Source organism: Pseudoliparis swirei, chromosome 6, assembly GCF_029220125.1.
Source record: "Pseudoliparis swirei isolate HS2019 ecotype Mariana Trench chromosome 6, NWPU_hadal_v1, whole genome shotgun sequence".
NCBI classification, from domain to species: Eukaryota; Metazoa; Chordata; class Actinopteri; order Perciformes; family Liparidae; genus Pseudoliparis; species Pseudoliparis swirei.
The window spans coordinates 20880813-20901484 of NC_079393.1; the positions used below are offsets into that span (position 1 = coordinate 20880813).

The following is a 20672-nucleotide window of genomic DNA, read 5'->3' on the forward strand; positions in this document are numbered from 1 at the left end:
ATATATTTAGAAAAAAATATATATTCTGATGATGTTTAGGCCAGCAGAGAAGGCCTTGCTGGCCCTGACGGCCCACCACTGCGTCTGCGTCAAACTCAACCGAAAGTATGTTTGTTCACACAACCTGTGACAGCGACACTTCTCTCTCTCCGTGCCGCTGTGACACTGCGGGTCATTTCCCCAGACAGGTTTATCAATGTGAGAACAGCCGAGTGCTGTTTCTCACCGTGTCGACGCTTCAGCCTCTCCAGCCAATCACAGCGGAGATCCATCCGTCCGCTCAGCTGTGCGTTCGGCCGCCGAGCGCGGTGGAGCGAGGAGACGCCAGGAGTGATGCTACTAAAAGAGTCCCACAAATATGTTCACGTGAATTACATTTGTTGAATGTTATTGTTCTTGCACCTCAGCTGGAGGGTTGGTGACATTGTCTGACTAACTTGGGGTTTATGAAATCTACTACACTCGAAATATGGAAGGACAAGATGCATCGTCATCAAGCAAAAAGAAAAAAGATTGTTCCTCAATTGGAGACGTCGAGAGTCTTTTCACAAGAGCTGTACATCTGAGACTTGAACTTGACTTTGACCTGAGGCTTTATGGAGTGTGAGACTTTAAAGCCTTCTACAAAAACACAGATGTGTCAAGTCCTTGGCAATTCACAAGTCTCACAGACACAGTGGTAACGCTACCATGGCAACGTGGGCAATGTTTTGACAGTGATGGTTAACAGGTATAATGATGATATGTTCATCTTCTGACCCGAGTGAGCACGGTGCCGTGAAGAGCTGAGAGCGACGGCATTGTGTTAGTTCAGAAGCTATTTGGTAATATTACTTCAGCTAGGGTTGTTTGGGAGTTGTTCCTGATCCGATGTGAGGTTCTGGGACAGGGATGTCTATGTGTACACATAAACTGAATTGAATTAATGAATCAAACTATTGGAAATATGAAGAATGTGGACCTAATGATGGTGCTCTAAGATAAATGAGGAGATCACCAAAGATATTCCACTTCATCCTCAGAGGAACATGAACATCTGCATCCAAGCTCATGGAAACCCGTTCAACAGTTCTGAAGACGTTTGACTCGTCATTGGACCCCCGAGGGTTCATCCTCTTCTTCGTCCTTTCATAGAAATTCAGTCAACGCTTGCAGAGATATTTTGATCTCAGAGGTCAAATTTTTAAATGTTTGACCTTTGTATTAAATGTAATGGTTTGAGCTTTGTATGAATTCACATATTTACACAGCTTTGAAAGAATTGTCAACACATGGTCTCAATTGACTTGGGAATTGTCTTCTATAGACTGTTTGGTTGCCATGGGGAGAGAGTGGGTGGACTTCCCTTCCACTTCTCCGTCGACCTCCATCCTGCTCTGTGCGACTCCGTGTGAACCCTTTAAGAAAGGAGAACATCATCACACCAGCCACAGAGGGAAGGTGAGAAGGTGACACATGAAAACGGAGATAATATAACCCTTTACTTCAGGCCTCTACTTTATAACAGACACACGCGTCAGTTCTTCATCATCTCTCTAGATGCCTTGTTTTGTTTCACCACACACACACACACACACACACACACACACACACACTCTCTCCCTGGAGGGGGTTGTCTTTGTGTCACGCTCAGCACCTCTATCTGCCACAGCCAGCAGCAGGGACAGCAGATGAGTACGGCCATTGGCTTCTTCCCCTCTCGCTGGCCCTCCCCTCGCCCGACACAATGGGAACGATTGTCCACGCGACACACACACTCTCACACACAGAGGGGGCTTTACTCTGGGGCTCTGGAGTGTCGCTCCCCCGCCATATGCCCCATCTCCGTTGGAATGTGATTATCTTCACTCGCGATGGAGAGGAATGAGGAGAGGGTGAAAAGGATAGAACGGATAGCATATGAGGAGGCGAGGCGGGAGGTTGAGTGAAAGGGCGAGTCGGTCTGTCACTGAGCGTGCACGTGGCGCGCGCGCGTGTGTGTGTGTGTGTGTGAGAAAGAGAGCGAGACGGAGAGGGAAGGAAGGGAGGATGCAACCAATGCAGCGAAGCAGCAGTTTAATACAAGCCTGAACCTGACAGAGCGCAGAGAGAGAGAGAGAAAGAGAGAGGGAGAGAGAGAGAAGGGAGAGAGAGAGAGAGGAGGGGGAGAGAGAGAAAGGGAGGGAGAGAGAGAGATAGAGAGAGAGAGAGAGAAGGGAGAGGTCTTTTCACTTCAGTGTAGCAGTGGATTTTTAATTCCTTCCCTGGACTCCACCTCGCTGCTCTCACCAGACTCAACCTCCACTCAGGTTAGTGCCTCTCTCTTTTTAGACCGGCTTACCATTCAGCACCAGAGAGCGCCGCCGCGGCCACCGGGTGCACGATGCCGCCGTGGGGGCGTTTGGGTTCCCGGAGCTGAGAGTGTCATGAACACAGAGACAGTGACAAGCCGCTCGCTGCACAGTCACACGTCGCCGAGGCTGATGGTTAACAAAGAGGGGAGCGCACGTCACAAAAGACTCACCCTGGATCTCACCACAGGATGTTACTCTGGCAGGCGCTGTCGCTAAGTGTGGCTGTGTGTGTGTGTGCGTGGGTGTGAGTGTGTGTGTGTCTATGTGGGAGTTACGCTGTGTGTAATAGAGAGCTGTGGGGACTCCAAGCAGTAGGACGTGTGATAGCTGGAGGGCACTATTAATTTTCTAAAAGGCGTTGTTTACTAAGCCTCTCAGCTTCAAACTGTCTCAAGATATTCACATCTGCAACTCTCACACACACACGCACACACACACACACACACACATGCTCGTGCACGTAGAGGCTACTGCTGCGGATTTCAGTTAACTGTTTGCCATGACTGGCGTAATCAACCTCAGCTGTCCACGGTGCGCTCTGGGAAAGTGTGTGTGTGTGTGTATGTGTGTACTTGTGTGTACATTATGTCTAGATGTTCTGAAACTGTCGGCAAACTATGATTTAAAGTCACCTTGTCATTATCGCTGTAATACAATCTCTTGATGATAGACACAATCCTAACTGCTCGTAGTGGCTGCCCTCTACCCTGATTCCTAACTTCATACAAATAAAATGGCATCGTAAGTTAGTACATATAAAATGATAAATTGTTGCAATAATTACCTCTTTATTATCACACCAATAAAAGAGAGCATTTGCCTTGTGCTTTGTTCCTCTTTGGGCTCAACATCCCGACCATAACGCCCCGTTGTGTGCACTCACTAGACCTCACTAGACCTCATCTGACGTGCTATCTCTGCAGTTGAAACCATTAACTTTATCTGCAGCAGTATATTTTCTGTTGTGCTTCCTCCGCTGTCTGAGCTTCTCCATGCAGGCCGGAGTGCGATGCTGCTGTGTGTGCTGCGCCGGAGGCTCAGACTACGAGGATGCCCCGCCGGGTCTGCGTGGGACAGCAGCTGAGGGGGCTTCTCCGGGGTCGAGCTGGTCCCTGAGAGCTCGGCTGGAAACAAAGAGAGGTTAAGAAGAGGGGAGGCCTCTGAGGCTCAAATAAAATAAACATCCGTGTCGGGGATTTTTAAGGGGAGACTCGTCGTTGTCACTGAAAAAGTTGTCATGGAGTGGAGCTAGATGTTGTCCAGATTGAGTCACATGTATGGTTGTCATCACAGCGAATGAATCAAGTGCCATGATGTGAGCCAGTGAGCCTGTGAGTCTGGATCGCAGCTCTGCTCTTAACATGTTTTAATAAACACACCCTGGTTGTGGTGGAGTAGTGTGCAAAGGCAGATTTTTTAAGTTTGATGACTTCCAACATGTCCTTTTCATCCCTGTTCTCTTGTGGAAATGGGATAAATAACTGAGTAACAGGGGTTACGTCTTAGATCGCAGCAGCAGCGCTCAGGGGGAAGGGAACCTATCATAAAGGCGCCATGCAGGGGGGCCAGGTACGTGATGGGAACCGGAATGGGAATAAAAAGAAGAGAGAAAAGAGAAGCTGAAAGGAGGAAGGACTGCGAACGGCCTCATTGAATGCTAATGTCCCCACAAGGACATCAACATTATAGTCTGGTCCTAAAAAGTGCTCACTTCCTCACAGTAGGACTTCTTCTTGCATTTGTTATTTGCAGGTGTGTATAAGTGTGCCTGTCAGCATATTATAACCCCCCACCACCGCCTCCTATCTGAAACAGCAACTGCAGCTTAATCACCGAAGGATTGATCCTCTCTGGCTCCTCTGTGTCCCTTTAGCTCCTGGAATATGTTCTTCATCTTCCTTTTCTAAATGTCAGAGTAAAAAATGACGTGTCATTTTTTTGTGCACAGGCATCACGGGTTTCGGTTCGTGGCGGCCAAACATCTTCTGGCGGTTTGGTGCACTGGGGTTCGCTGAGCCTCCTTTGACACAGAGAAGCAATGCTGATACAGTTTGACACCTAATCCCACCAGGACGTGTCAGATTAAATGCTGTGTGTGCGCGCACGGGTGTGCGTGTGTGTCTGAATTTAGAGGTGCAGGAAAGCAGGTCGCTCACTGCGGGTTTGAATGTGCAGAGCGCAGATTTGGCTGCAAAGAAGATTTTTTGACACACATGTTGACAGAAATGAGGAAGCGTGGACATCGTTCCAGTTCAAGCATGAACTGTAAAAGAGGAAGTTTGCGTCATTTGAAATGTTAGTTTCTCTCTCTGCTTTATTAGTTCCCCGAACATGGCTGCAGGCCCTCTTTGGGTTGTAGGGTTTTCGGTGCATTGGGAGCATTCCAGCCTGTAAGGGCCTCCAGTCAGAAGGGTTCATTCATGCCGAGCACAATGATCCTGTTTGAGCCGCACGTTTGGACCCACGCCGTTTGATTGGCATTATATTCATCATCTTTTTGCTTCATCCATAATGCATTGAGGCAAATCTGTTTAACATGAATGAATCTCTGTGGCTTACTGTTTCCTCAAAGCCCCGGAATCAAATGAGGGAGGGGGACAAAGAGTCGCTCCAGACGCATCAAAATGAAGAATTTATCAGGAGCACTTTTTGATTTGTTGAATTATTGTCGTGTTCGCTCAGCCCTCATCGATACCGTTGCTAAGCCTGCTAACTTTCCATTCCCTCCAGATTTACCGAGTCATTTTAAGCAACGGGTCCTTGATTTCGGACTTCTAGCCGGCAGCTTCGTTCAACTGACCCGAGCAGTGGAGTTGCTTCATTGTGAACTTCCCCAAATCTAATAAAGAGCAGAATTACTCGCTAATACGTGAATACTTTTTTTAACCTTAATTCAAAAAGAAATTCTCCGAGGCCCTGAAAGTATAGTGTCACTAAACTAGTTAGCAGGTTTATGTGAGACCCTTTGACAGTCTATGGCTGTCAACCACATACACATGCCGTGTATTTATGATTTATACATTGTTCTGACAACAGCAACATGTGCAAGTGTTGTGCTAAGCTATTTAATAATGTGACCATTGCTAAGCTATGATTGGACAATTGATCAGCTGGTCAATATGGATACAGTCCTGTGACATCATCATTACCTTCGCATTGAAAATGCGGAATGTTATGTTTTGATCGCCGTGTATTTATTTATTTATTTATTTGTATGCGTGTTATTCGCGTAACAAAAAAAGTTGTAAACCGAATCGCATGAAATTTGGTGAAATGATTGGTTATTATCCGGGGACCATTTGATTAGATTTTGGGATTGATCGGCTCAAAGGTCAAGGTCAAGGCTATGAAAAAGGTCAACATCTTCTTGAATCGCATAAAATTTGGTGGGATGATTGGTTATTATCTGGGGACCATTTGATTAGACTTTGGGATCGATCGGGTCAAAGGTCAAGGTCAAGGTCATGAAAAGGTCAACATCTTCTTTTTACCATAGCACGGTCAATTTTTATCCAATTGGCATGCAACTAATGCCAACATGTTCATAATTCAACGCCCAATCTTGTGATATGCGAAGGTATGTGCTCTACCGAGTGCCCATTCTAGTTTCAGTTGTTACTGTATTTACAGGACAAACATAAAACCCTCTTCGGAAAATCATTCCTGCATACAAACAGCACAACGGCTTCTGAAATGTTCCTGACACGAAAGCCACCGTCACTCCTCGCGAGGAAGGCCTCTGAGAATATGACCACGGTCATTTCTTCCGTTTTTTTAATCTCCAGACAGCAGGAGTGGTTACCAGCATCGAATGAGTAACAACAAAAACTCGCTCATCAGCATCGGATTGTGAGAGTTTCACATGGGGTTATTTTTGGAGCCGGAGCTATGTTTAGAAAGTCTTTTACTCATGCTGAGCTGATGGAAATTTGAATAGTTACTTCTGTAAACATGTTGTTTAAAAAAATGGATTGCATTGAATGGAAACTCAATTATAGGAGGAGATACCCTCGGGGCATTACTTCACTGAAATAATACAACATGAGAGTGCAGCTCTCTTGAGTTGACTGTGGTTTATTGCTTTTTATAGTCCGCATCAGATTTCTTCTCTTCTTTTTTCTTCCACCCACACAAACGACTGGTCTTTTATGATGGATAGACGTCCCATCCACATATAGGCGCTTCATCTGGGAGGCATTTAAAAACCCATTTGCTTCAGTCTTATCATGAAAGAGCACGCTGTTGTTCATGTGTGAACAGACCAGACGTGGTGATTGGGTGGACGGGATATTGATTGACACATTTGGGGGGGGCTCCTGCCCAGCAGCTGTGAGAGCTGCAGTCGAAGGTAGACAGGCAGGTCACAGGGGGGTGGGTGGGGGTGCTGTCTCTTTCTCTCTATCTTCTGACTGGAGACAACAGGCTGGGAGAGAAAAGAAAATGTTGAAAGGGAGGAGGTAAGAGGGAGATAGAGGAGGAGGAGAGAATGACCGGCCTGTCGATGTTATCCAATAATCGATCCCTTTCTCAGTGGCCAGTGAGTCCACTCTCTGCACCCACACCTTCTTCTTTTTTTCTCCGTTACAGTTTTTGTTGTGGTAACTACTTTCAAATCAGTTATGGAACTATTTAGTGATTGCGATCTGATATCCAGATCACGATTAGATATTCAGTTATGGTCAACCATCTCTGGAGCGTGACTGTCACTGCAGCGACAACCACCAAACCTCTCTCTCTCTCTCTCTCTCTCCCTCTCTTTCACCCCCTCTCTTTCTGGATTTCTTTATGTGATCTTGGAAGTAAGGACAGGAAGTGTTTAACAGGTTCATTCCATCCCCCCCCCCCCCCCCCTGCCCAGTCTCCCACTCCGCCTGCCCTCATTAGACACGGGCCACAGAGCGTGTTCAGATCATGCTTCGAGCTGCTCTTCACACGCTGGGAGTCCGGCGGGAGGCGGACGCTGTCTGCACACGGTGTGTGAATTCTAGCACATGTTTTCAAGTTGATGGAATGTGAGGATGACTACCTTGTAGCTGAAGAGGAAGGAAGACTTTCCGGGGTAAATCTTGCATTTGGTAGTTTAGTGGCGTTCGACCTTTTAATTACTTATTACAAGTTATATATATGAACTGGGAGCATTTCAAAAATAAATGTAAGAGGCCTGAAAAGTTCAAAGTATTTCCCCCCACAGCTCTCCAGCCCTTGTGGTGTCTTTTAACTGCTTGTTCTGGTCATGTGATCGATGGTTCACTCTCATCCCGCCCACTCACACCGTCAGTGAGCAGCTGGTGGACGTCGTGGAGCATCGAGACTTCTCCACATTGCTGATGTTGCTGCGTGTTTGCGTGATGTTTTATATGTATATAGTTGACTGGTCTAAGGCATTTTCCGTCGGAAAGTGACTGTAATCAATATTTTTATTTTACAATATGGATCAAATGACTATTACTATGTAAAAGATGTCACTGTTGGTAAAGCCTATCACCAATTTAGTATTTTGGCCACAGCTCACAGCTGTGCCAGGTCAAAACACAGCTAAAAGGAGAACCATAAATATATTATATAGGCTTTACCAACTGGCTAATGATTTTCTCTTTAGTACATCGCCGAGCTGTTAGATGGAGAGTAAACTACATCCTATGTCCATGTTTGCTCCATGAGCTGGGGGGGTCTCATCTGGCTGAATCTACCACATAAAGGTTGAACAAGGCCTTTTAATTTTCTCTCTATTAACAGAAAACCATAACTCTTTGGTAATTGTCCATTACAGCGGTACAAGAGAGAAGGGAGACGGACACGTCTGGTCTCATTCAATAGCCAATCTCCTCCGTGTCAAGCATTAAAAGCTCAGACATGTGCTCTCACACACACACACACACACACAGACACACAGACAGACAGACACATTATCACCAGCATGAAGCTCCGTATGATTAAAGGGGTGTGACTTGGCATATTAATATGTTATTTCCTCTCCATTATTTATGAGTTGCATTTGAATAGCTATCTAGGGCGGCCATGGCCGTGCAAATGAAGCTGAGGTTACTGGGTCCCCTATAGATTGATAAAGTATTTTATTTTTAAACATGTAATAGTATCTGTTTCTCATCATTAAGTGCAGACTCCCCTCAGTGATGTAGGTGTTTTTTTATTTCTAAATCTCGTTCATTTCTGCTGCAGTAACAGGATGGGTATTATTATATCAGGGTTGAAATAAGGTTAAAAAGGGGCTTTGGGTGGAACGATGCAGCGTCAGTGTAATACAGTTGTGTAATAAAAGACTGTTGGACTGCAGATGGTTAAATATTAACAGCTACCGCTGGTTTATTTCTCCCTTCCCCAATATTTACACCTGCTCTTCCCAGTCTCTCCTCCTCCTCCCACCCTTTGGGTGACTTTGCCCTTGGTTGCTGGCTAAGCCTCAAAACATTATTATGTAAATGGTTAAAAGTGACTGTGAATCTTAAATGGTCTTCAAGGACGTCTTCACCTCCCTCCCTCCCTCCCTTAGTCTCTCCCTCACCTGGTGACGCTGGTTTCCGGGGAACCGGTTTGTACAGTGGAGTACAAGTACTAAGGTAAATACAGACATGAGGTAACCAGGCGACAGGGACACACGTATCTGAAGAAGGGACTGCAATTTCCCCGTAGGTGCTGTTGTTACGGAGGAAATCTGAGATGGATAAACGCCGTGTTGTTGCCAGGATGGCGGAAAAGCAGCTTTACTGGACAAGAGTGCTCTCAGGTACTGTAGGGATGTTTTATTTTGTTAAAGCAGCGGGAAAACATGAAGAAAGTGTACGGAGGAAGCGCAGGTTTTCATACTGAAACACACGGCTGCTGCCAGGTCGATGGGTGCAGTCATCAGAAACAAATATTTAAAGTATGTGGCTTATCTGTCGTGGAGAAACTATGTGGGTGATTACTCATAAAAGGTGAATCACGCAGAGTCTGTCTTACGGTGATTTCAGCCGCGGGTTTGTACGGGTACAACAATGAAATCACAGAACAGTGCAAAGCCCATTATGGAGGTAATGAGGAAACTTGATGTGATTTATGAAAGATGCAAGACGCAAGATGCAGAGCATTGATATAGCAGCATAGTATTGATACTTCCAACAGTTGATTATTTCTGCTCCGGCTGGCGTAAATGGCACCACTCCACATTTTTTTTGCTGTGAATGTCAAAGCGGCTCAAAGTCTTGAAGAGCGGAGCGAACGTTCGCGGTGACGGTGGCGGGACGAGGATGTCATTGTGTCTGTCGGCTGGAGGTCATAACTCGTTATGTGACATAATAACTTTGTTTAAAACACTTTTGAGATTTGACACACACACACACGCGCGCGCGCGCATGCACACACACTGTAATGATGATGTGATAAACGCCACAGCTCATTACCTGTCTTTATCAGACAAACAGGGGGCAGGTGTATGATTTATGTTTTATTTGGTTTTGCATAATATAAATCTGACTTGACAGACCAATCCCTTTCTATTCACATCCCACTGTGCAGTTTGTGTTACAGGACGTGTCAATCACCGTCTATTTAATAAAACTGTCATGATCACTGCTTGAAGGTTGCGGCTCACAGTGAACTGTGTTTCACGTCGTGTTGATATGAGCGATGGATTTCTCTTTCGTTATTAGGTCTGCTGAGAGTTGAGATTATAGAATAGGAAAAACAGGAAGTTGACAGACAGGAAGAGGAAGTGTAGGGTTAGGCCAGTAGCAGGACCAGTAGATGCTCCCCATCACATTGAAGTGGGTCCAACCCAAACCCAGCAGCAGCACATGTTCCGATCTGAGAGGGTGGCTTTTTTTTCTGTGTGTGTGTGTGTGTGTGTGTTTAGTACTGACATATAAGACATCCCCCCACTTCAGGAAACAATAGGCGTGTGATGACTCTGGTCACATGACTGAGAGTGGAGGAGGGGGGGGGGGGTCACAGTTGACTGAGTGGGTTTTCTATATAGAGTTAAAGTGTCTGATATGTACGTCACGCTTTAGATAAGCTGCTTACGTGTGTGACAGTATATTCTGAATAGAGAACTTATATAACAGATTGTGAGACACTTTTTGAATTGTTTGTGTGTGTGTCTGTGTGTAGAGATAAGATAAGATAAGATATTCCTTTATTAGTCCCTCAGTGGGGAAATTACAGGATCACAGTAGTATAGTATAGCTCACTGATAAACGAATAATATAAAATAGTAATAATATAATAAAAAAAAAAAAGAAAAATCAGTAGAATATATATAATTAAAAAAACAGTAGAATATATGTACAGACTGAATAAAAAGTATATATATATATATAAACAAAGTATATAAACAAAACAGTGAGTGAGTTTGTGTGTGTGTGTGAACAGCAGGCAGGCCTGTCATGAGGAGTCCAGATGGCGGGTGGAGAAAGCCCTTCTTTAATCCCTGAGCCAGGATATAACACCCCCCTTTACGCGCACACACACACGCACACACACACAAAGTCTGTACCTCGCCTCAACTGTGTGCACGACCCCACACTGAGTTTGTCCACTTTTCCTTTACGTGGCATTATCCACACTCCATTATGTCGGCCTCAGTTCAGCACTGATGCATCGACACATCCCGACTGCTGAATATTCGATGCAAATAGTCTCTCAGTGTATTTAGGGAAACACAGTCTCCTAAAAGATGACTTCCAGGACAAAATGTGTGTAAATGGACTCGGAGGATATTGTTACAAATGAACACTGACATGTCGTAAACCAAACACAGAAACATGTCTCTGCAGCCTGGAGTGACACGACACTTCATTGATGGTTACAATTCAAATGCATGTTTGATGAGCACAGACTACAATGCCCCGTCCTCTATTCCTTTGCAGGAGGTAATCAAATACCGTGTGCATTGATAATTAAGTCCTCTCTTTATTTGTGAATCTGTCCGTAATGGCCCACAGCCATGCTAGAACTCCTCAGAGACCGCAGTTGACGTTGCTATGTGTCCTAAAATCCAGCTGGAAGAAACCTTCGGGTAGGAATGGGGCCGGTAGACAATGAAAACGGGTTTGCACCGCTCTGATTGGTCGGTGTCACTGTTATCGTGAATTTGATTTAGTTGCCAAAGTCCCCTCAACTTAAATTTGTTTTACATTTATCCAGCCGGGATGCTCGTCACTTGCACGAGTGGCTACATGTCAACGGCTACATTGATCATAATCCGGCCGCTCTGATGCTTCATAATAGATCAGACAGAGCGTGTGTGTGTGTGTGTGTGTGTGTGTGCGTACGAGAGACCATCGTTGTTTTTACGACGTTGCTATTTCCTCTTTCATCTTTTATGTGCATATTAAACGTCTGTGTTGAAAGGGTGCTCGCTCTCCCCACAGACTGTGCCCTACATATCACAGACAGACTAATGAGGAGCTCCCTCTCCAAGGGGAGGTGTATTCCTCTTCCTTCTCCAAACAAACACAAGTCTTCCCCCCTGATCTTGATAAATGCAGCTACCAGACGAGCTCTCCGAAACCTCGGCAGCTTTTGCCCCAAATATCTCCATCTCCGAGCACGTCCGGCCTCAGCTGTCGGGCTATCAGAGACGGTGTCGCTCTTGTTCTTCACCGCCTCGCTACGAGCGAGTCGGCGCTCCTCTGAAGTCAAACGTCAAGTTTCCCTGAAACAACTTGAAGCTCCTTTAAAATACCTGGCCGCACTCCTTGTTTTAACAGTGCATTGTGTTGTTGCAGAGAAGAAAAGCGAAGCTGACTGTTTCCAGTCCAGGACGGCTGACGAGGCCTGCGTGGCGGTGAGGATTGAACCCTCCAGAGGTACGCAGCATCCCCTCCACGCCTGTTTGTATCTCTGTCTTTAAAATGCAGCCGTTGGTTTGAAGCACCCCTGGGTGTTCAGTTCTAAAGGTGTACAGCTTCGGTCTGAGAGGGTTCTTGATTTTTTTTGTGGCTTCCCGTCTGCTCGTGTTTGGGCCGGTGCTGACGCAGCGGCGGTGTGACGTCGCCACATCGCCACGCTTGGTCACTGCTCTGCTCTGTGGTCTCGCAGCAGTGGGGGGGGGGGGGGGGGGCACATGTTTAGCATCGGAAGTCAATATTTAGGCCTTTGTCTTTTTTTTTAATTGACCGTCTCTGGGGAAATCTTCTGCTTCCTTTTTACGGCCGCAGTGAAAACTTTTAAGACGGCGTTGAGGTGCAGAGAGGGGAAGCAGGAGGATGCTGGGAAGGGCAGAGCTCTCCTCCTGGCAGCAGGGGAGGGAAGGAAGCTGTTGGTCTCTGCTCTATTTCTATTTCTTTACCTAGGTGTGTGTCTGTGTGAGTATCTGTGTGTTTGTGTGTGAGTGAGTATGTGTGTGTGTGAGTGAGTATGTGTGTGAGTGAGTATCTGTGTGTTTGTGAGAATGTGAGTATGTGTGTGTGTGTGTGTAGCAGGCCTGAGGCCGCCACCCGTGGGTTTCCCCCACCAGCACCAAGGATCCGCCAGACAGCAAGAGGTTTCACTCAAAGACATGTTTTATTCCGCACACACGACACCGAGCAGACCGCAAATCACGCGCCTCTGCTCACCTCTCCACTCTCGAGTGGGAGCTTTTATAAGGGTGGCCTCGGCTGCTGAGTGATTGCCAATCACCAGCAGCCGAGGCCAAATCAGACACAGCTGCCACACTCCCCACCACTCGATTTAGGCCGGGGCTCCATCCGGCCTAACCTACTCCCCCTCCCCCCCCCATGAGAGCTTGGGCGGAGGAGGGGCTCTGGGGGACCGGGACCGGGCTCGGCAGGAGGGGGCTCTGAGGGACCGGGCTCAGGACGTGGGGGCTCTGGGGTCGATTGCTTAGGATGTGGGGGCTCTGGGGTTCGGGACGGGGAGCTGACGCCCGCCGGGCCGGGGAACGGGGAGCCGGGACCGGCCGGGATGGAGCCGGAGCAGCGGTAGCTGGTACCTCCGACAGGGCCCGGGGATCCGGAGTCGGCCCTCCACCGACGGGTCGGCTCGGGGGTCGGCAGCTCCGACGGATCCTGGACCTCGGGGTTCGACGGCAGCTCCGACGGGTCCTGGACCTCAGAGGTCGGCAGCTCCGACGAGTTCTGGACCTCGGGGTTCGGCAGCTCCGACGAGTCCTGGGGCTCTGGGTTCGGCAGCTCCGACGGGTCCTGGGGCTCTAGGTTCGGCAGCTCCGACGGGTCCTGGGGCTCTGGGTTCGGCAGCTCCGACGGGTCCTGGGGCTCGGAGGTCGGCAGATCCGACGGGTCCTGGACCTCGGGGGTCGGCAGCTCCGACGGGTCCTGGGGCTCTGGGTCCGGCAGCTCCGACGGCTCCTGGACCTCGGGGGTCGGCAGCTCCGACGGGTCCTGGACCTCGGGGTTCTGCAGCTCCGACGAGTCCTGGGGCTCTGGGTCCGGCAGCTCTGACGGCTCCTGGACCTCGGGGGGGTCGGCAGCTCCGACGAGTCCTGGGGCTCTGGGTTCGGCAGCTCCGACGGGTCCTGGGGCTCTGGGTTCGGCAGCTCCGACGGGTCCTGGGGCTCTGGGTTCGGCAGCTCCGACGGGTCCTGGGGCTCGGAGGTCGGCAGCTCCGACGGGTCCTGGACCTCGGGGGCCGGCAGCTCCGACGGCTCCTGGACCTCGGGGTTCTGCAGCTCCGACGAGTCCTGGGGCTCTGGGTCCGGCAGCTCCGACGGCTCCTGGGGCTCTGGGTCGGCAGCTCCGACGGCTCCTGGACCTCGGGGGTCGGCAGCTCCGACGGGTCCTGGGGCTCTGGGGTCGGCAGCTCCGACGGGTCCTGGGGCTCGGAGGTCGGCAGCTCCGACGGGTCCTGGACCTCAGGGTTCTGCAGCTCCGACGAGTCCTGGGGCTCTGGGTCCGGCAGCTCCGACGGCTCCTGGACCTCGGGGGTCGGCAGCTCCGACGGGTCCTGGGGCTCTGGGGTCGGCAGCTCCGATGGGTCCTGGACCTCGGGGTTCGGCAGCTCCGACTGGTCCTGGGGCTCTGGAGTCGGCAGCTCCGACGGGGCCCGGACCTCGGGGGTCGGCAGCTCCGACGGCTCCCGGGGCTCGGCTGCGGCGACGGGCCACGGGAGTCTGCCACAGCGCCGGCGGGTTTCGGAGGGTTCCGAGGAACAGGCGGCTCTCCTCCGCCTGTGCCCGCCCCATCTCCTCTATCCGGGCCAGTATCTGGCTAAGCTGCTCATCAGCTCTTCCTCCTGGTCTGGCTCCATCCCTTTCAGGCACTGGGTCCTCAGGGGCCCCACGTTGGGCTCCAATGTAGCAGGCCTGAGGCCGCCACCCGTGGGTTTCCCCCACCAGCACCAAGGATCCGCCAGACAGCAAGAGGTTTCACTCAAAGACATGTTTTATTCCGCACACACGACACCGAGCAGACCGCAAATGACGCGCCTCTGCTCACCTCTCCCTCTCCACTCTCGAGTGGGAGCTTTTATAAGGGTGGCCTCGGCTGCTGAGTGATTGCCAATCACCAGCAGCCGAGGCCAAATCAGACACAGCTGCCACAGTGTGTGAGTGAGTATCTGTGTGTTTGTGTGTGAGTGAGTATGTGTGTGTTTGTGTGTGTGTGTGTGTGTGTGAGTATGTGAGTATCTGTGTGTGTGTGTGTGTGTGAGTGAGTGAGTATGTGTGTGTTTGTGTGTGTGTGAGTGAGTATCTGTGTGTTTGTGTGTGAGTGAGTATGTGTGTGTTTGTGTGTGTGTGTGTGAGAGTATCTGTGTGTGTGTGTGAGTATCTGTGTGTGTGTGTGTGTGTGTGCGTAGCTCACAGTCTGCATCTGTGTGATGAATGGATGCGTTCCTCAGTGTCTTCCTATTTCTCACTTCTTTATCATTTTCTCTCCTCTGCCGGTGTACCGTCTCATTCTCGCCTGTCACTCCCTCCGTGTCCCCTCGCCCCTCTTCCATCTGTCCGTCTCCTCTGTGTTTTTCAATTTACCTCACTCTTCCTCCCTGTTGTCCTATTTATTTGGCGCTATTGTTCTGCCTTGAGCTCATCGCTGTGAGATGATACCACTGTGTCCAGTTCTTTGTACAATTCTCAGTCTCTCTCACTTCCTTTTTCTCCATGTACTTCACATCTGCCACCCTCCATCCTCTTTTTCCTCACGACCCCCCCGACCGTTTTGTTCCCCCGTGCGCCTCCTTGTTCGGCACAGACTGGGGTTATAATCTCACGCTGGCCCTTGGATTAATAGAGGATGAGGCAAAGTTAATCTGAAGAAAGACTGGATAGTTGAACAAAAACAGCTAATCCCCCATGCCTGGTGGTAATAGTTATGTCACCCTCACACACACACTCACACACAAACAATCAAACACGAGCACACACACTGTCTGAGCCGGCATGATGGACACAAGGAACGCTTCGGGTACAAGTGACGTGACATGAACTGTAACTACACGCTCCAATCTCATCGAGTGATGTATGGCACCAGAAATAGTTAGAAACTGGATTTGTGTGTTATTTTTGTATTATTGTTAATGAGAAACCAGGGGTGCATGCCAAGTCTCTTAATTGCATCCCCCTTTCCCTCACTTGCCTCTTTTCCTTGCGAGGAGAGAGGAAACAAGGAAACATGTTTTCAGAGAAATGAGACGTCCTTTCCTCGAAAGCGTCACGAGTCGCCACGTCTGTTTCTGATGACGGTGGCCGCTGATCAGAGCTGATCACACCTGATCACACCTGATCTCATCTGATCACACCTGATCTCATCTGATCTCATCTGATCACAGCTGATCACACCTGATCTCATCTGATCACACCTGATCTCATCTGATCACAGCTGGATCAGCTGTCAGTGGGCTTTAACAGCTGAAGAGACTTTGGATCACTGTAATAATACTAATGCAGACACAGTTATCATCTCTTACACTCTACTAATAAAGATGCTAAAATGATAATAATGGGATGCGAGTAGTCCCCGGGTCTCTGTAATCATGGTGTGAGAACCAGGTTAACACTGCTGGAGAAACCCGGCTTCTGTTTTGCCGTGTGTGAATGTGAAGGAGAGGGAAATGTGAAATGAGATGTGTTAAAATAGATGACTCTACTCAAATAAATAAGCCAATTCAACCATGTGCTCTTTCAATAGAGAACCTAACCTTTCATTTAGCCTTTTACAAATGCTCTAACATAAAAACACCTCAGGGCAGAGTCAGATGTTGAGAAAAATGACTTGCAGAAATCTGAAGATGGAATTAACAGACAGTAGCACGTAAACGTGGGTTGTTTTGTGAATACATGTCCTGTACTTCCTTCATAACAGACAGCGTAAGGAAGTGTTTGAGTGCTCGTCTCTGCAGACTGTGTTTGAGGTCAGAAGTCGGATGCCACCGGCAGCATCTCTGACTGTACGCGAGACCCTGCCAACAAGAAAGCTGCAGGAGCTGCATCAAGTATTTGTTGGCTCCGACTTATTGCTGCCCCATCGTTATGTGAGCATGCAAATGCTACCGCTCTCGTCACCATGTGCATCATCATTCAGGACGTTATGTCATCTTCGGTGATTAAGAAGTCGATGTACGCTGCGTTCGTCTGAAGTGATGCAAGTACAGGTTATTCCAAAGGAAATGAGAGAAAGGAATTTGTACTGGTAAAACTGGTTCACTGGAATACCGAGCATTTCTTTTACTCATGCCCCGTTGACACCTAAAGCACGTCGGTGAGCATTCAGGAACAATGTGTCTGTGTGTGGGGATATATACACACACACACACAGCTTTCACAAATTGCAAGATGACAAGAACTATTTCTGCCATATCACACATTTAAATGAAGGCTTCCTGTGTAACCGCTGCACATTACTGCCATCGCTCACAAGAGCTGGCCCCTTCAGCGCCGCCCTCACGGAGCACAGGAGCAGCCCTGCTCTCAGGAGAGGAGCTGAACATGGAGAATCCAAAGACACAGATCCCCGTCCTGACTTCTGCACGAGGTACATCGAGTTTCGGTTGTTTCCTTTTCTTCAGCTTGTTATTGGGTTTGGTTAGATGACGTGTCACTCGTGTCAACTTGCTCAGTTTGTCGACTGTCGTCTTGTTTTTACGTCTCAAATATTTGCACAGAAGATGTGCCAGAGGAGGAGAAGTTGATGGGAGGATGGTTTAAAATAATACGTTCTAGGCTTAGGCATGAGTGAAGTGGTGCGCGGTGCTCCGGGCTGCTTGTTAATCATTGATCAGACTAATCAGACAGAACCAGAAGTGGAGAGGCTGTTACATAAGCCGCTTGTGGATGTGCAGCTTTCAGAACACAAATGTGCAGATACCGTCCGCACTGAGGTGTGTGTGTGTGTGTGTGTGTGTCGGAAACCTGTGGGAACATGTGCCTTTGTACTTTTTTTTTATTTTTTAAAGCCACTTGAAAGGGGTGTGTTTGAGTGAGAGTGAAGGAGGAGTCTTGTGCTTCCTGGGAATATTGCGTGGGACCTGGATGTAGTGTGTAGTGCTCTTCTGGGACTCGAACACAGCGTCGCCGCTCACTGAGGATACACTCTGCGCTTGTTTTCCTCTCGGTCTCAGACTCCAGGGTGAGTTCATTCACTAGGATTCTTTACTTCTCTGTTTGATTCCTCTTGGATCGCCACCACTGAGATGTGGTTTTCTCTCACTCAGAAAATCCCACTTTAGTAATGTGGCGAACGAGCTTCCCATGCTCTCGTGTTGACCTGCTTTTCTTTTTTCTATGTTAATGTGCCAGTCTTTGCTCCAGTAGAAGAGCATAATAAATAGCCTACAAGTCTCAAGACAGATCACTACACTCACATCATATCCACCTATTTGTACTCTAACCATGATGCAACAGTTATGAGCTGATTTATGGCCAACTGAAGATTGTGCATGTGAAGATATTCTGGACATGTTTTTTTTTACGTCACTTTCTTCTATCCTTCTTCTTCCCCGCTTTTGTCTTTACGACTTTGCTGCTGCGGCTGTGTCGAAGTCAACCAGACGGTCTTTAATATGCCAGCCCATGTATGAAGAAGAAGCAGAATGGCTTAAAGAGCCTCCTCAGACATTCCTTTCGATATGAGCGTGGGGCCACGAGGCGAGAAGACGAAGGCTCGGTTTCAAACTGTCACACGCTCGCTGCTCGTAGGGTTGGGACTCACCGCCTTTTGTTTTGTTCATTTCACCTGGAGCTGTCCCACGGAGGTGTGAGCACACATGTAGCAAAGGGGGTTTGGGACGAGGCACATGCAAAAGAAGTCACAAGGTGGGCGTGATGTCACACACATGCTCATTCTCAGGTAAACCTCAGGAAGTGGATTCTGTTTGAAGAGGAGATGCGTCTGCTCGGACTCGGCTCTCTTGGATATTTGGGAAATCTAAAAGACGCTGGGTCAAGTCTTTCTTTTCTCATCTACGCCGCTGCCGACACGCGACCTCCACGAGAGCGTTCCTCGTTTCTCGTTTCTGTCACTCGCTGCGCGGTTTTGAATTCATTGAGATGGAAGCAGATGCTTTTAGGCTCAATCCACTCAGTAGTGAAGTCAATCTTCAGACGGTAACGGGCTCCAACAAGGACAGAGGTCAAGGTCTAGCCTCCGTTTCTCAGCTCCTCAACTGCAGCAACGGCGTTTGGGTTTCTGGCAGATGTAGAGAGAGCCGTTGTCACGCCATCCGTTCGGGCACGAACATATTCAGCGGCATCCCACGTCGCACTTCTTTGGTGCTATCGACCTCATCCAGCAGAAGTTCCTCTTTTTTTTCTGCCGTCCACATAAACACGTCTCAGACGACAGGGCGACACAGATGGAGGTGGCCGGCTGCCACACATGGACGTGGCGGCCTGTCACTTGTGCCACGCCAGCTTTGATAATGAGCAGACGGCAGCATGCGCGTTACCCGGAGCTGCAGATGCTGGCAAACACTTTGCTTCGGTGAAAGTCAAGTTCCTGTTTGTACTGCACTAGAACTGGCTGCGTTTCTTTGCCTTCATGGTTTCCAATTAGAGCGTAGGGATGGTCTGATCTTAGATGAAACATACAGGGTTCGTACGGTCATGGAAAACCTGGAAAAGTCATGGAATTTCAAAATGGTCATTTCCAGGCCTGGAAAAGTCATGGAAAAAACTTAAATCATAAAAGTTTTGGAAAAGTCATGGAAATTTGTTATAATCACATGTTCATTTATGCCGAGTTTGAAATAATTAATATGTTTTTTAAAGAAAGACGCTCAAAATATAAGCCGGCATGCGCTCTCAATACGCAACATTTTCGAAAATGTTCATGTATATACCGAGATTTCAGTTTGGTCATGGAAATTTGGTTAAAAGTCATGGAAAAGTCGTGGAAAAGTCATGGAAATCCATTGGTCAAAATGTGTAAGAACCCTGAACATATTTGTTCAAGCAATTGACTTGACATGTGGCTTCAAGCTCAGGTTGAAGTGAAAGGTGAAAGCCTCCAGCTCTGGGGGGACGTAGAGCCGAGGGTCTGGTGTTTGACAGAGGTAATAACAGCCCGGGCAGACTCAGCCCAGCTGGAGGAATGGCGTCTTCATTTCTAGCTATATAAATGTATAAAAGGGTGCACAACACGTTGTTGGATATTTTATTAGGATCTCTTCATGTGGCCACGAGGGGATGCCAAACACATAATCAAGAGAAATTCCTGAGGCCGACTTTGGAATTGATTGTTAATTTTGGGGCCATTTAGAGAGTCTGCTACCCCGAACACAGCGCGACACCGTTTACAGCCGAGAGCGGTTGTCTTTAATTACGGAGCGACTGTAAAAATAGAAACTGAGACTATTCTGTGGTTGCTGGTTTTCTCTTTCTGTTTCAAGACTGGTGAGATAAAGATCAATTCATCGGCCGTTTATTTCCTCAAGTAACCAATTCATCGTTTAGCTTATGAAATGTAACAAATACATTATTTTTATTATAAATAAAGTGGGGAAAATACCTTAAGTTCAACCTTTAAATAGTCATTCAACATTTCAAAATCTGAAAAATGTCAATTTACTATCACACAAGACAAGCAGCAAAATAAAGATTAAATCTTGGTAATTAGCCGCTGCGTCACTAATAAAATAGTTTCAGGTTAATTTTCTGTTAATTGAATAATCTATTAATTGACTAATCATTTGTCAAGAAGAGTGGAAGATCATTTTCTGAAAGAGAGTCATCTTATTTTCCCGTGTTCTTGTCAAAGTACAGATGCGTTTAGTTTGATTCATCTTGGGACATGAGACCGCGTCGATCAAGGAATTTAGACCTCTTATTAATGATTTATATATTACAGAAATGGAAACAGTCTCTTTTCACAGCAGCATCAGGGCGACACAGAGAGGAAGCACCTTCCTCTTTTAATCTGTGTATTGTGGACCTTGAAAACA

At 47.9% G+C, this 20672-nt stretch overlaps 1 protein-coding gene across 5 annotated transcripts in view; it reads left to right on the forward strand.

Moving 5' to 3' along the window:
* fgd4a (FYVE, RhoGEF and PH domain containing 4a) overlaps nt 1-20672 on the forward strand; it is a 48205-nt gene that overhangs the window by 14239 nt on the left and 13294 nt on the right. The window contains exons 1-3 of one of the 5 annotated variants that reach the window (XM_056415977.1): nt 8601-8911; nt 8985-9078; nt 12062-12142. The exons of 1 other annotated variant lie outside the window; for it this stretch is intronic. In XM_056415977.1, the coding sequence (XP_056271952.1) occupies nt 9012-9078; nt 12062-12142 (148 nt within the window). In that variant the 5' untranslated portion in view covers nt 8601-8911; nt 8985-9011. Of the gene's footprint in view, nt 1-2407; nt 3474-8600; nt 8912-8984; nt 9079-12061; nt 12143-20672 lie in introns of those variants that run through there. 3 more of the 5 variants (XM_056415975.1, XM_056415980.1, XM_056415976.1) reach the window with 3 other exon arrangements.